This window comes from Macaca mulatta, chromosome 3 (assembly GCF_049350105.2).
Source record: "Macaca mulatta isolate MMU2019108-1 chromosome 3, T2T-MMU8v2.0, whole genome shotgun sequence".
Taxonomy (NCBI): Eukaryota; Metazoa; Chordata; class Mammalia; order Primates; family Cercopithecidae; genus Macaca; species Macaca mulatta.
The window spans coordinates 109,439,957-109,454,811 of NC_133408.1; the positions used below are offsets into that span (position 1 = coordinate 109,439,957).

The 14,855-nt window shown below is 34.7% G+C and overlaps 1 protein-coding gene across 1 annotated transcript in view; it reads right to left on the reverse strand.

Moving 5' to 3' along the window:
- Positions 1–14,855, reverse strand: part of HDAC9 (histone deacetylase 9) — a 914,219-nt gene that overhangs the window by 153,561 nt on the left and 745,803 nt on the right. Inside the window, exons 22-23 of the mRNA XM_077998033.1 lie at positions 8,842–8,961; positions 8,432–8,529 (exon numbers count right to left, since the gene is read on the reverse strand). Coding sequence (XP_077854159.1) covers positions 8,432–8,529; positions 8,842–8,961 — 218 coding nt within the window. The remainder of the gene's footprint in view (positions 1–8,431; positions 8,530–8,841; positions 8,962–14,855) is intronic.

Below are 14,855 nucleotides of genomic sequence, written 5' to 3' on the forward strand. Positions count from 1 at the left end.
AGTTTAAATTTCTGCCTAAATGAAAACAGATGTTGATTTATAAGTTTCATTTATATGACATCAAATCATTGGGATGAAATATGGAAAACTGAGTCTATCATCCACATGTTTGATGTCATGCAAAGACTTGAACTACTCTCTGAAAGTCCTGTCCACCAGAAAACAGTGTGAACTTCAGCTCTGCATCTCAGATGCAATATCTGAACAGACCTTCGGTCGAGCAAAGTTTCCATGAGAATGATTCCTCCACACGGGAAAGTCAATATGTAAATTTTAATACTAGTAAGCCATTATATTTATCTAACTCTCAAAAAAGGGACTATAAATTTATATTTATGGTATATTAAAATAAACATTCAATCCCTTTTTTCCACATTATTTGTCATCTCAATAAATCTAGTAGTAGTAAACTTTAGATGTAAAATCATAGAAAAAGAGGGTAATTACTCAGTTTCAAAAAAAATTCACTCTATGACCCAAAGACATTGAAATTTGGTTAGAAAACAGCTGTTCAATGAAGTAAAGGATAAGTAACTTTTAATTGAGCGAGAGCTTTATCTTACCAGTGAATGAAGCAAATTCTAAAATATTCACTAGAACTCTGAAAAAAAGTGTGACTCTATAATTTATTAATTATGTTTACCTTCCATTCTGGCCATCTCATATCATTAACTACACAACAATTCCATTATTACTAGATTAGATTATTTAAGTCAATGAATTGATGTAAGCTCCTCGACAGTTCAAAAGATCTGCTATTTCTGGCCTTAAAATGCTCCACAATAATATTTCATAAAAAGATTGCATTTCTTCATATTTCAAAGTATTACACATACATTGAGAGGATTTTGTACAAGGCAAGGATTATATAATTCAGTGTTTCATCTGGAAAATCAAAACAAATCACTTCTAGGCATACAAATTACCTTTTTCTTAGAGAGAACTTCTAGAGAAAAGAATTAATTAAACATAGATATCCTTTTAATTAGTCCCCATTATTTGGAAAATTGTTTAATTGCTATACAGATTCCAGAAAACTTTTGGCTTTGGAACCATTTTAAGGCAGAGAAAAAATATTGTCTTAAAATTTTTATAGCTGATCTGACCTTTTAAAAATAATAATAAAAAGTAAGTTGTAGCATTTGATCTACTTTAAATAGCTCTTCACTGCAGATATCACTTCCCCTTCAAAACTTCAAGCACTTCAAGATACTTCCTGGACTTTTTACCTGAGCTCTGTACTGTCTAATAATATCATATCTCTTTGATGCTTGGCTCAAAAATCAAGTTTGCAAGTTTCCCTAGGAAGACAGGTGTGCATAAGATCAATTTACTCTCAGGGTCAAAGAGCAGAAATTCTAAGGGTATCTAGAGACACACACCTAGAAATTGTAATTTTTTGATGAAAATTGGTACAATATGTTGAACAGATGAGAGAAAAAATGTCCCTAAACTATATTTATTTTTGAAGCTGAAAAGCAGATAGAGCTGACAGCTTTCTCAAATTTATTCCTACGGAATTTTTTTTTCTTGTGACCTGCTTTGATAAAACTTTTTGAAACATCTCAACATACTGAAAATAGAGAACAAAATTTGGACAGTGAATAACTGTGGTTCACACTAGCAATAAATTTATATGTATTGCTTTTTATTGAAATAAAACTTTAATAGGTGAAAATCATTACTGCTTTGTTACTAAGATTGATTGACAAGTTCAGATTGAAGCCCACATCTTCTTTATTAGTCAAGTCTTTTAGAAAGAGAAAATGTGGGCTTGATTTGTGAGGCATGATAAACGGTCTGGGAAAGATGGTAGTAGGGCCAATTTGATATGTACAGTATTTCATATTGGCAAATTGTTTCAAGAAACTCCACCCTATTTCTCAAACTGTCTTCAACATCCTTGGGAAAATACATAATATCATGAGCTTAATATATTTACTTGTCACTAACAATTGAGAATCCATTGCAAGACTGGGAAGCATCAACCACAGCTCTCATTAACAAATTAAGATCCCAAATAATTTGACATTATTAAGTATGACTTTTGGATGACAATGAAATCATGCTTTATTTCAAAATTAAACCTAAATGTTCGTTTATCACTATGCATTCTATTAAAATTTAATTGATATTTTCAAGTTCTATTACATATCCCTTCCATGAAATCTAAATGCATACATAAGAAGAATATTTCTTTTAACAAAGATGAAAAAATTTATATCCCCATTGTAATCAGATTGGTTATTAAAAGGAAAAAAAGAACCAGGAGTTTAATTTGATAGGCTGTCTTACTATGTCAGATGAGGAGAAGGCACAAGGAGAAGTGGCTTGGAGATATCAAAGGTAGTGAAAGTCTAAATTTTCAATTTTGGGGCACTTACCAGTTTGGATGTCCAAGCCAAAGTTAAATAGACTAAAATGCATTACAAAGAATTTTTCAGTATATGATTGTTTTGTTATCCCATGCTCTTGACACAGGAACTACAGTTCCTGTATAGTTTAGGACCAACAAAGTACTGTCCCCACAATCACACTTGCTGCCATGGAATCTCCGATCACCATATACCAGCTGTGTGACATCAGGAAACATACTGAAGCTCAAGAAGCATGGTAACTGCCTGTAGAAAACAGGAACACCTAACTCGAGGACTAGTAAAGCTTTTTAAAAAAATAAACAACTAGCAAAAATTAAAGCCTCGATGAATACTCTATATCACTATGTTACTATTATTATTATATTGTTGTTTCTACAATGGTATTATTCACTTATCATGAAATTACATTAAAATATTAAATATAAGAACAATAACCAAAAAAAGAAACCCCACAGTATTTACTTAGTCGTCATTACCAAAAGAGTGAATCTAAATAGTTACTGATGGTCCCATTTTATCTCTCAAATAGAATTTAGAAACCTCTTTTTCAGTTTATACATATAACAAGAATATTTAGAAGTTAATCTTCTAAGAATTAGCCAGAATAATGATGACATATTTTATAAAATAAGAATGAGAGAAAAGAAAGTATTTTACTTATTTATGTGCTCCTGCCCCAAATTATCTACTCTAGTTCCATGGTAAACCCAACCATTGTAAGAAATCTCTAGGCTGACTATTTTTGACTCATCCAAAGAGCACTTGCTCTGTGGATATGACAATAAAAGGTTTTATCTGGTTCTGCACTTGAGTTAAATGCCCTTTTTACATTTTTGTCACAAGCAGGGGAGGAATCCCAGGAAGCCATCATTCCTATATTGAAGACTCAGCATCAGGAACAGAATTGCCACTTTGACTGGTGAACCAAGAATAGACAGGATATCTGGAAAGATTTCCAATCACAACTTTGTGTTAATGGATTTTAATTTTGCTTATGTCATTAAAGCAAACAGATATGAACTCAAGACAGGAGAAAGATAGAAACTGGGCTGCTTGTATATGCTCAAATGGTTCAATGGCTTTAACTATGTAGCAAGAACATTAAGCTTCTAAAAATTCCAGTTAATTATATGTCCAAAATATTTTAGCAAAGCCTAAATTTGGAAGCACATAGCATTTTGATTAAATACAGATACTACCTACATAAGTCAATTACTTAAAAATAGGTAGTTTTCAATAATAACATCAAAAATCTTGACTACATATGTATTACCTCTACTAGACAACTCTCTTAAAATCCACTTTTCAGTTGGCACACTGACAACCTCAGTGCAAGAGAGTCCTTCTAGGTCAGAGTTTTCCCCTGAAATGAACTTCCCTGAAGAGCTAATATGTACAGATCCATGGTCTATTGAAAATATGCATCAATAACAAATATTAACTAAGGTTAATCAATTAATTAATACATACTACAACATAGTGACATGAAAAGATGATATTTAAAAGCAGAACTTGTTTGCATCTAAAGAACCCAGATCAACAGCTCTATGACCTTTCTTTAGCTACTCCTCAGTATATGCCAAATGGGTCACTTTAATTATTTCATTAAAACCTGCTAAATTTAAGGAGCTTATATTTCTTTTCTTGAAATTAAAAGGGGCTACACAGGAATTGTCCTCCATTCACGCATTTGTTTATTTATTTAATAAAATAGGCATCATTTCAAGGACTACTAAAATCTTACTCATTGGAAATTGCTACTTATTTTTTAAACATTTGAAGATATTTTTCTCAGATTTAAACAGAAGCATGAGATTCACAACTGTCTCTTGCCCACTATAAACAAACCACTTAAATGGTCTGAGATAGTCACTTTAACATTTGCAGGACTCTTAAAAGAATTAGTCTTAGCCGGGCGCGGTGGCTCAAGCCTGTAATCCCAGCACTTTGGGAGGCTGAGACGGGCGGATCACAAGGTCAGGAGATCGAGACCATCCTGGCTAACACGGTGAAACCCCGTCTCTACTAAAAAATACAAAAAGCTAGCCGGGCGAGGTGGCGGGCGCCTGTAGTCCCAGCTACTCGGGAGGCTGAGGCAGGAGAATGGCGTGAACCCGGGAGGCGGAGCTTGCAGTGAGCTGAGATCTGGCCACTGCACTCCAGCCCGGGTGACAGAGCGAGACTCCGTCTCAAAAAAAAAAAAAAAAAAAAAAAAAAGAATTAGTCTTTAGAAAAAATAATGTGCCCAATCCTCATCAATGGACTGTAGAGAGTATAAAACCACTGGAATATCCTTTTAAAATGATTAAAACAGAGATTGCTTAGCAGGCATTCAGCAAAAGATTTGTTCAATAAAGAGAAGTCTGACATTCTTACAACAAAATGAATAGATGTTCAGAGTTCTTTGTAAAGCATAGTTTTTGAGAAGCCAAGGTAGTTCCCTCAGACTTTTGCTAGGTTCACTTAATACCTGAGCTTGACAATGCTCCTATCGCCAACATTATTCCCTCTTTCTTCTCTGATTCATTCATTTATTCATTGACTCATTCAATCAAATATTATTGAATAGCTCTTCTCTGCCATGTTGTTCACTGGGCATTTGTGCCTTAGGTTGGGAGGCTATGTGAGTATGAAGGTCTTACACTTTGGTAAAAAGTCACTGTGCTTTATTACTCCTGAGTATTTTAAGTCATAAACAGAAGAGAGTAGCAACGTGGTGTGACAAAAGGAGCATAGATTGTAGAGTCACAAACCAACTTCAAATTATTGTCCTTCCAATTAGTAGTTCTGTGACTTATATAAAGCACTTAAGAATTAGCCATAACGTCTATAAAGTTTCTAATCTAGGACCTAGCATGTAAGATCTCAATAAAAATAGCCATAATTATTTTATACAATAGTAACCTTTGAAATATATCTTAGCTGAACATAAAACATATTTGATACTGAATATTTTAAGAATTCTCGTGAAGAATCTTAAATATACCCTTCAATTATTTCAGAGATGAATGATAACTGCTTGGAAGAAATAACTAGTCATTTGAAATAATTTAGTTATTCTATTATATTTTTAAATTATATTTAAAGCTTTAAACACGAAATCTTTGGTTTGTCTATGATTTTTTTTGCCATAGAAAAAGTACATAATAGAAACCACGAAGGCAATATATGTGACAAATTCTAGATAGTAAAATAAGCAGCCATCTTATATCCCACTATAAATGTAGCTTCACAGGGAGAGAGGCTTTCCAAAAGATACTTATAAGAGTCCAGAAACAATTAAAAGCTAAGAGAAAAGAAAAAGCACCATTTACTCTTTCCCCCACCTCCATTTCCTGCACCCACACACAGATGCCAGAAAGATCTTCTGGTTCAATACTAGGAAACAAGAAGTGTATTAAGGATAAGCTTAGAAAATAATACTACACTAAAAATTATTTGGCAGTCATCTGACTAAGCCCAAATTGACAAAGGAGTATATACAGGTATTATTGGGCTATCCTTTGCTTGCATAAGAGTTTACAAAGTATGATTCATTTTCTTTCTACCAATCCCTCCCTGATGTCCTTGAGCCAATAGAGAAAGATCATTTCACGGCTCCATGCATTTCACAGTTCATTCTCTCTGCCCAGTCAGTATGAATACCCCGTGACTCGAATTCCTTTTTTCCCCTTGAACGTTCCCACTTATCTTTAGAAGCAAAGGTTGAACAATGCTTGATGAAACCTTTCCTGAAATCATTCAGGACAAGTTAATCATTTTATGTGCTCTGAGCACTTCTGTTCTCTAGAACAATAAGTATGACTTACATTATGATCCCTGAAAGTAACAACAGCTCTGAATTCCAAGTGCTTACCACAGTGCCTGGCATATAATATGCGTTCAATGCCAGTTTTTGAAATGAATGGCTTACTTAGCCATAACAAATTCACAAGTACTTCCAGTCATAAATGATGAATAGCAGACATGCCATAGTTCAAAAGTGGCAGGATTCTTATAAATTAATCTGGTTCTTAAATAAATATCGACATTGAAAGCCAGAAATTTACATTTTTGCAGCCTAGCTAAATAATGCCACTTCTCTAATTAAACTCAAGTAATGGAGATACACTGGGAAGCTTTGAAAAGTTTTGCTAATATAAAGTGTCGACCTTCCAGGCAAAGAAAAGGTGCCATTCTTGAGAATAGTCAACCCCATTCAGGAGTATGTCATTCATTTACCATTTAAACCACAAAACAATATGTGCACTTAATATCTGCTTTTACATTATTTGATGAAATGGTTGTGTTCAAAGAGATTCTTTAGAAAAAAATCTCATCCACCACTCACTTTGTGATGGGAAAACAAAGGCACAAAATAGAAGTTGCCTTTCATTTCTGTGTATACATGATTTATTTTTATGTAAAGCTATAGTACCCCAAATAGAACTATAATGATTTTAAAAATCTATGAATTCTGAATCAAAGATAATGGATATGATTGTATGAAATAGTAAGGTTGAGAATTTAATGTGTATTTAATGTGAATTTAATGTATATCATGCAAGTTACCAGGTTAACTTGGGAGGCAGACAAATAAATTCATATGTGATATCAAAATGAAATCTATTATCCTGTTAAAGTTCCTACAAGATATTAATAATGTTTGTGAAATTTGCAAATGTAATAGTATGTGTGATGTTGAAAAAGAGAATTCATAACATTAAAACCTCTATTTTTTTCGCATAATTTTTTATTTTGCTCATAATTAAAGCAAAATGTCTTCACAATCAACCCAAGTTTACAGTAGAAAACTTTATTTCAGTCATTTTTTCTACATTGTGGATATCTTTGTGTATATTTTTTCCCAAAATACACATTCCAGAACGTGGGTAGAATTTTCCTTTGTATCTTGAATGCCAAGCCAAATATATTTATTTTAAATGTATTTTTTAAACAGCTATTTTTCTATCGTTTTTCCTGGACCTGCTTTCTCATGAGAAATGAACTTCAAATGAGACAATGAAGTATGCGTGACACACAGGACAACAGAAACCCACCAAAATTTCATTAATTAAAAAATTCCCCATTATTTCCGTAAGTTTCAAATGTAGGGTATCAATAGGATTTTCTTCATGGGAACTTGTAAATGGCAAATTTCAAAACTATGAACACCTGTAAGGTTTTTTAATGTGGTTGTTTTGCTTTCAACTAAATAGAAAATTCAAGAAATTATGCATTACCAATAGGCTAAAACCTCTTCCAAAAATCTTGCAAGGGAGGCTCCTCAGGTTTAATTAACTAGACTCATTGACATCTGAAAAAAAGACTAATGTTTAAACTACAAACTAGTGTTTTCTAAATTCCAGAGAAGAAATGCTCATTTTTAAAATTCTCTCAAAGAAAAGCTTTTAATTTGTTTTTTCTTATTTATATTAATATTTAGTTATTTGCTTAGACAAAAGCACAACGCTATGTGAATACATTGTAATTAATGTTACATTTTGTAGATTTTGTTCCAGAGAAACTGGAAACAACTAATTAATTAGTTAATGTTTTCATGTGAAAGGAAAACTATACAAAAGTCATTTACCCTACCATCAAATGAGATTGCCTTGGCCAATGTCATCAAAATGAGTGAGCTCCCCAGAACTAGGAATGCTAAATGGTGCTATGTAAAAAAGGAATTCTGTAGTCCAATGAAGTTTGAGAAATGCTTGGTCAACAAAATCAAATAGGTAATGAAGAACTTCTCAGGGCAATGAATATGCTAATGTCTACTGTAAAAATCACATCATATGTTATAATAGGCAGAATTTTCCAGACAGAACTATTTAAAAATAAATCTTTTTTTCTCCTTATTTGGGAGGGAAGGGAGAAAATGGGCCATTGGCCAATATACCTGTATAATTAAAACCAGGTCTTGATATATCTTTTCTTCTTACACATATTCCTATGTGGCTTTGAGCGATAATTTACCTTAATTACATTTACATTTCTCTTTCATATTTGGTGTTATTTCAATGGACATTTATTTTCCAATTTGCCACTTTCAGAGAGAAAGAAGTACCAACCTGAATGCTTCAAGGTACTCAACATCTCCCATGGGAGGATCAAGGCCACCTGTCCAGGCAATATTTATATTGTACCCTTCTCCAAGGCCTGTTCCAACCTGGGAAGAGAAAGACACACCATGGTAGGCAGAGAAGAGGGCAAATGGAAGAAAGCAAGAAGAGAGGAAAACAAGGATGGGGAGCTCTTGAAATAAACATCAAACAACACATCAAATCAGCCCAACCTTCCCTGATGAACAGTGCTCTGGGTTATGCACTTGTTCTGCACTGGTTTTTGGTCCCATGGGACAATTCAGTAATCTCGTGTAATTTAAAACACCAGCAAAGGACAAGAAAATTAGGGGTAATCATGCAATGCAATTACCTGAAAGATACAAATAAAAGTGGGGCTCTAAAGAAATAAACCGAACCTCATTTGGGGCTCCACTGCCAGGGAAAAAGTTCCCTTCATCATAGCGATGGAGTGAAATGTACAGGATGCTGGGGTCAGCATAAAAGGCCTGCTGGGTACCGTTTCCATGGTGAACATCCTACGGGGAAATGAAAACAGACGACAAATACAGTCATGTCTAACTTTGTGTGGAGACAACCTTTCTGATTTCTAGTTCCCTGTCTTTCTACTCCACTTTCTTTTTCATTTTCTGTCTTCTCACTACGTTCCTCTTTTCTTTCTCCCATTCAGCCTGCTTCCACACCACCCCCTTTACTTCCTGAACTTTCAGGCAAATTACCCTTTAATGCACTCATTTTTTAAACTGGCTTCTAAAAATCAGGAAACCACAGCGAGCATGCCCTGGAGACTCCAGATGAGCAGTCATTGAGAAAGCCCAGTCCTTTGGTACAATTAGATATTTATACACCGGCTCTTTGTACTCTTTGCTTCAGTGATGGAATCTTGCATCCTGTTTTATGGAGGAATTTTATGACTTATTAACTGCCAACAGTTCATAACCCCTCAGGCTTAATTAACTAGCCTCATTGGCCTCTGAAAAAAGACTAATGTTTAAACTAAACTACAAACTAGTATTTTGCAGAAGGATCTATGGCTTACAGGGCATTTTCGCAATTCTTGACAGAACACTAAACATACGTGTATGCATTGATTTGCCAAGTCCCACCATTAAGGTCAAAGGCTTTGCAACCAGCTGAATAAATTGGCTTTCTTGAAGCGTTCAGTTCAGTTAGCAATCCCTCCGCAGTTAGAATCACTTCAAAAGAGAAGCCAGATGCAAAAAACTTCATATTTCATTTTGATAAAATGGTAACGCAAGAGTCGAAGACACAGGAGCATGAGCTCATTAGCTCTTAAATCATTTGGGCCAAAGCAGAAGGATGGCATGGGGTTTTATGCAATCTTGTGCAATCTACCTAATTTAAATATTATATAATGACTTTCTTTACAGCCTCCTTCCTGCTCTTTTTTCCTTTCCCTACACCAGTCCTCTTTCCCATTCAAAAGAAAAAAATAGCTTGATATAAAACTTGACAGTTCTTTTTTCTCACTGTTTTATGATACAGATACATGCCAGAATTGATATAAGAAAGGTAAGTCAATAGAACTAATAGCATTATTTTAAATGTCTTCACTGAAAGACCTCAAGTGCAAAAAAAAAAAAAAAATCCTTAATTAATATGCTTCATAATATCTTCTGAACAAAAATAATGAGCCACTCCAACAGTGGGTAATTTATGTATTTGCATTCAATAGAATATGACTGCTATACTTTAAACATACATAGCTTCTGGTTCTGTTATTTGAAAGTTGTAAAAACTTGTAACTATATACTTACTTTATATTAGTAAGATACAGAATCACACTATTTTCAACAATGATTCCTACAATTTTTAGTCAGGCACTATATAAATATCTGGTATGGATTATTTAATAAGTAAACAGAGGCTCAGAGAGTTTCAGTTACTAAGATTATACAGGTAATAAGTTGCATGACTGGGTCTTGAATCTACTTCCTATTCCAAGGGCCAAACTCTTAATGATTATACAGTTAACTGAAACTTACATTCATAATCTCTTTGATCCTCTTGGCAAAACTGTGAGGTGGGTTGTCAGTCATTATTGCTCCTTAGGAGGTTTATATGACCTGTCTTCATGCCAATCTCCAGCCCAGTACTCCTTCACTAGACACTATCATAGCCTCCTTTTGGTGAATTCTGAAAACCTGCATTGATCTTACCATCCATGGCATAGACATACAATAATCCTTTCCCCTTTTTGAATGGTACACATATCCAAAATTAAGAAATCATAATGTTGGGACAGATACACATTATCCCAGAAAGTTGTTTCAGCTAAAGACATATATCATCAGGAAAAAAAATAACTTAGTCAAATTGTATTAATTCCTGGATTTCTGAATATCCCAAGGAAAGGAAGGAGGAGATAAAACTATTTTCCTTTATGTAAACAAGGGTGAAAAAATTAAAGCCACAATGTCTTTTGTGTTTATTACTGGATATCTAGAAAATGGACAAATAAAATATTTTGAAAAACAACATTAAGGGAATATTTGTATTTCCCCTAAACAATAGTAATTTTAGTCAGTTCTAAGACACATTTGGTCTGAGCATAAATGCATCCACAATTTGAACAGCAGAAAAACATTGCTTTGATTACTTTTGTTTCTCTGGGGACACTGTAAATGTTTACTTAAAACAATCACATATAAAATGATATGTTCTCTCAGGTATAAAATTGTTCTTGAAAAACGTGTTACTCAATTTCTGAGAAACAAAATCCTGTTCACAGCATAATAAGATTTTCAACAGACATTATTATCAAAATACATAAATCCATTCTAATATGGCAATTCTTGATTCTGTATTCATATCCACCAAATATTTAGTGATAAAGGTTAAATTCAATTATGCCTTTTGTTTGGGGGAACAACTTACAGTATAGTCTTAAGAATATCATTTTTTTTAAGGCTGGGCATGGTGGCTCACGCCTGTAATCCCAGCATTTTGGGAGGCCGAGATGGGCAGATCACCTGAGGTTGGGAGTTCAAGACCAGCCTGACCAACGTGGAGAAGCCCCGTCTCTACTAAAAATACAAAAATTAGCTGGCTGTGGTGGCACATGCCTGTAATCCCAGCTACTCGGGAGGCTGAGGCAGGAGAATCACTTGAACCCAGGAGGTGGAGGTTGCGGTGAGCTGAGATCATGCCATTGCACTCTAACCTGGGCAACAAGAGTGAAACTCTGTCTCAAGAAAAAAAGGAAAAAAAAGAATATCATTTTTTTTGTTCATTTTCCTTGCTGTAAAATATTCATACAAAATACTCATTGGTCAGGTATGATCTAAAGCTTGCTTCTGCATGGCAGCACATATATAATAAACTAAGATAAGAAAATTATTGGTGATTGTGAGAAATTACTATAGAAATGAAACAAAATGAAACATTAAAAGCCCCAAAATAGACCTTGTATCTAAGATATGTGGGGAAATGCTGAAAAATCATTTAAATATGTTACTGGTTAAAAAGCATACTGCAAACATTGATGTTGTATAAGGATTTAGAACCTGTATATTTTCACTATTATGTTAAAATAACTTTGAGTAACTTTGAATAAATCATATATTCTACCAGCTAATGTTATCACTCCTAGTTATTTAGTTTAGGGACTTGTAATAAAGATCTAAATGAACTTGATCAACAACGCAATTTCCCCAAATCTAAGGACATTTGAATTAACTTTCCTTTTACAAAGACAGCTTAAAAAGTGCTCTTGTCAAACTAAAAGTCACGTTACCTAAAAGCTACCTGAGTCATACACTCTTACTTGCAGGACAAGTTAGTCCCCTAAACACAATGGCCAGTCTCTTGCAAGTTGAAAAGCAAGTACACCTGCTCCCTCTCCACACCCATCTGAATATGTTTGGGATCTGCCTCAGAAAGGAAAATGGAATAAATGAGCTCCACAGATCAGCTAGAATCATTCTTGCCTAAAATACTCAACACTGCTGAATTATGCTGTGACCCAAAGTAGCAGGCGAATTAGAACTCTAGCTCTGTATTTACTAAGCATATAAAAACGCTGAAACTGCTGGACAAAGGAGTACCTTTGCCATCTATTGGCGCTATAATTTGTGGAGTTAGTTCACACCCCCCAGTTAACATTAATGACTTTGGATTTGCAGGAATAACTTTTTTGTTGTTCTTTATTTTGGCTATTGAAAAGCCATCTATTGGCTTTTTCATTGCTAACTTGCAGAATAGACCTGTCAGCCAGGGAGAACGGATGTCTCAAGGCCACGTGGCACTTTAAAACTTCCTTCTCAGCAGCTGGAAGAAACAGGAATTTCCTCAAAGTAGCCCTGCAGCTGCAGAATTTGGAAGACTTGAAAGTAAGAATATGTGGGCTGGTGGTGATCTCAGAGGCAACCCTTTGGACAGAACTCCATATATTTAGAGAATCTGAAACAAAAACTTCTCGTCTACTACAGCCTGTTGGGAAATCAGTATCCTTTCTGATTGGATAATGGAGCAAATACATAATCAAAGGCCAGGAAGCTTACAGGAAACTCCTTGGAGCTACCAGGTAACTTATTTTATAAATCGTATCAGATTTTTCCAGCAGTCTTTTATTCCTATACTGTATTACTGTACAAAAACAAAACTTTACATATAAATCCTCTGAAGTACAAAGTAGCCATTTACCACAAGGGAGGCATTTTAGCTTTCAAGTCTCTTGTACAATTCACTACTTTTAAGTCTAGATATCACAAATGTGTTTTCAAAGGGGACTCCTAACAGTTTTTGACTATCCTCCTACAACCTTAAAATGGTAGCAGAGGAGATTCTTTAGAAAGTAAACACTAAAAGATCCTTAAGGATAGGACAAACAGTTGACCAATCAATCACCTTCTTACATAATTTTCACAAATTTAGAAAGCTTAGAAAAATTCTTTCCCCACAATCTTTGCTCTTTATCTGCTTTTCTTAAGTTTCTGGCTTATCTTCCTGGCATAGAACTTACAGAACAAGGAGCATACTATTTTCTAAAATTTAATATCTTACAAATTATGCAGAATGGCAGTTATTAATTAATTTAGCTGTCATTTTGCATATAAATGAGAAAATGGGTACTGATGTCTTGATTTTTGTAAAATTGTAACATCTTGCTGTTGTAAGTATATCTAGGCCTTCAACACATTTCTTTAATGGTGAACTATGACCAACATTGAGACTTAGGCATGTTTGGAAAATACATGGATAGTCGGGTTTCAATATTCTTCTCTCCAAAGTGCTTGCAGGAATGCTTCAATATAGTGTGTGAAAAACACCCATTCCAACGAAGCACAACAAATGGGTGTCGTTCTTCCATTTCTTTTATCTTCGTTTTAACTTAACTAAGCATTTCTTCACATGGCTTTGTTTGTGCTCTCTCAACCCTTTGGTGTGCCTGCTTAACTGAATTCGAAGGCTGGAGGGCGAGGCCATGACTTCCAATAAGATTTAATTATGAGTGCAGATATGAACAAGATTTAGACTATTAAGGCTTGCACTTCAAAAAAAAACCTTTAGCATATTTTGCCTTTAAATCTTTTATCACCTGCAAAAATTAATTAAGTTCAGATGTCCCAGGTTCAGTTTGGATGCCAGGGTTCATTTCCTGTCTATGCTTTGTCAGACAACCTATTACACCTCCTCGTGAACTGGAGGCAAACCGAAAACGGGGCTCATAAATCACTATTCACTTCTCTTTCGCCCTTTCCTGGGTTGGTCCTTTTTGTACGGGGCAGATCTCCAGCTCATTATTCATGAATATACTGTGGACAATATGCCAAGTGTCATCTGCTTTTAAACAAACCATTTGTTAAACAAATTATAACTTTATTGTGTAAGAATGCATCACGTTAAAATGCAAGACTAATCTAATGCCTCTGACTTTTAATCACTCAGGGTTCCTTCAGAGAATCATCCCAAACTGGCATCTGAGATTGGAGATCTTTTCAGTAACAGTGACATGCGGACTTGTTTTAATAATACCACTGTTGCACAACAAGCAACATGATTGCTAACCAGGGGAAGTGGCCAATTGGTTACCAAAGCAACAGCATTCTTTCCAGCACATCTGACTATTGAGTCTATATTCTGTAGGGAAAAGTAAATTCAGGTTCTGTTGGGTTATTTTAACTGTGGAAGTATCAATTCATTTAAGGATCATAAAAGTTGCCCTGATCTGCGCCTTCTTCTCATTAAATTGCAGTTAACACCATGAAAGTGAAACGTGAATGTTTATGGTTTCAGAACTGCAATCCTGAGTTTAATGAGTTTCCACATTCAAAGGAAACACACCCTTCAGTTGTTTGCAAGTGCTAAAAGCAAGACAACCCTAACAGAGAAATACAAATCCACTCCCTTTTATCTAGAATCACTGAAAATGCAGCTCTGGCCAGGAATA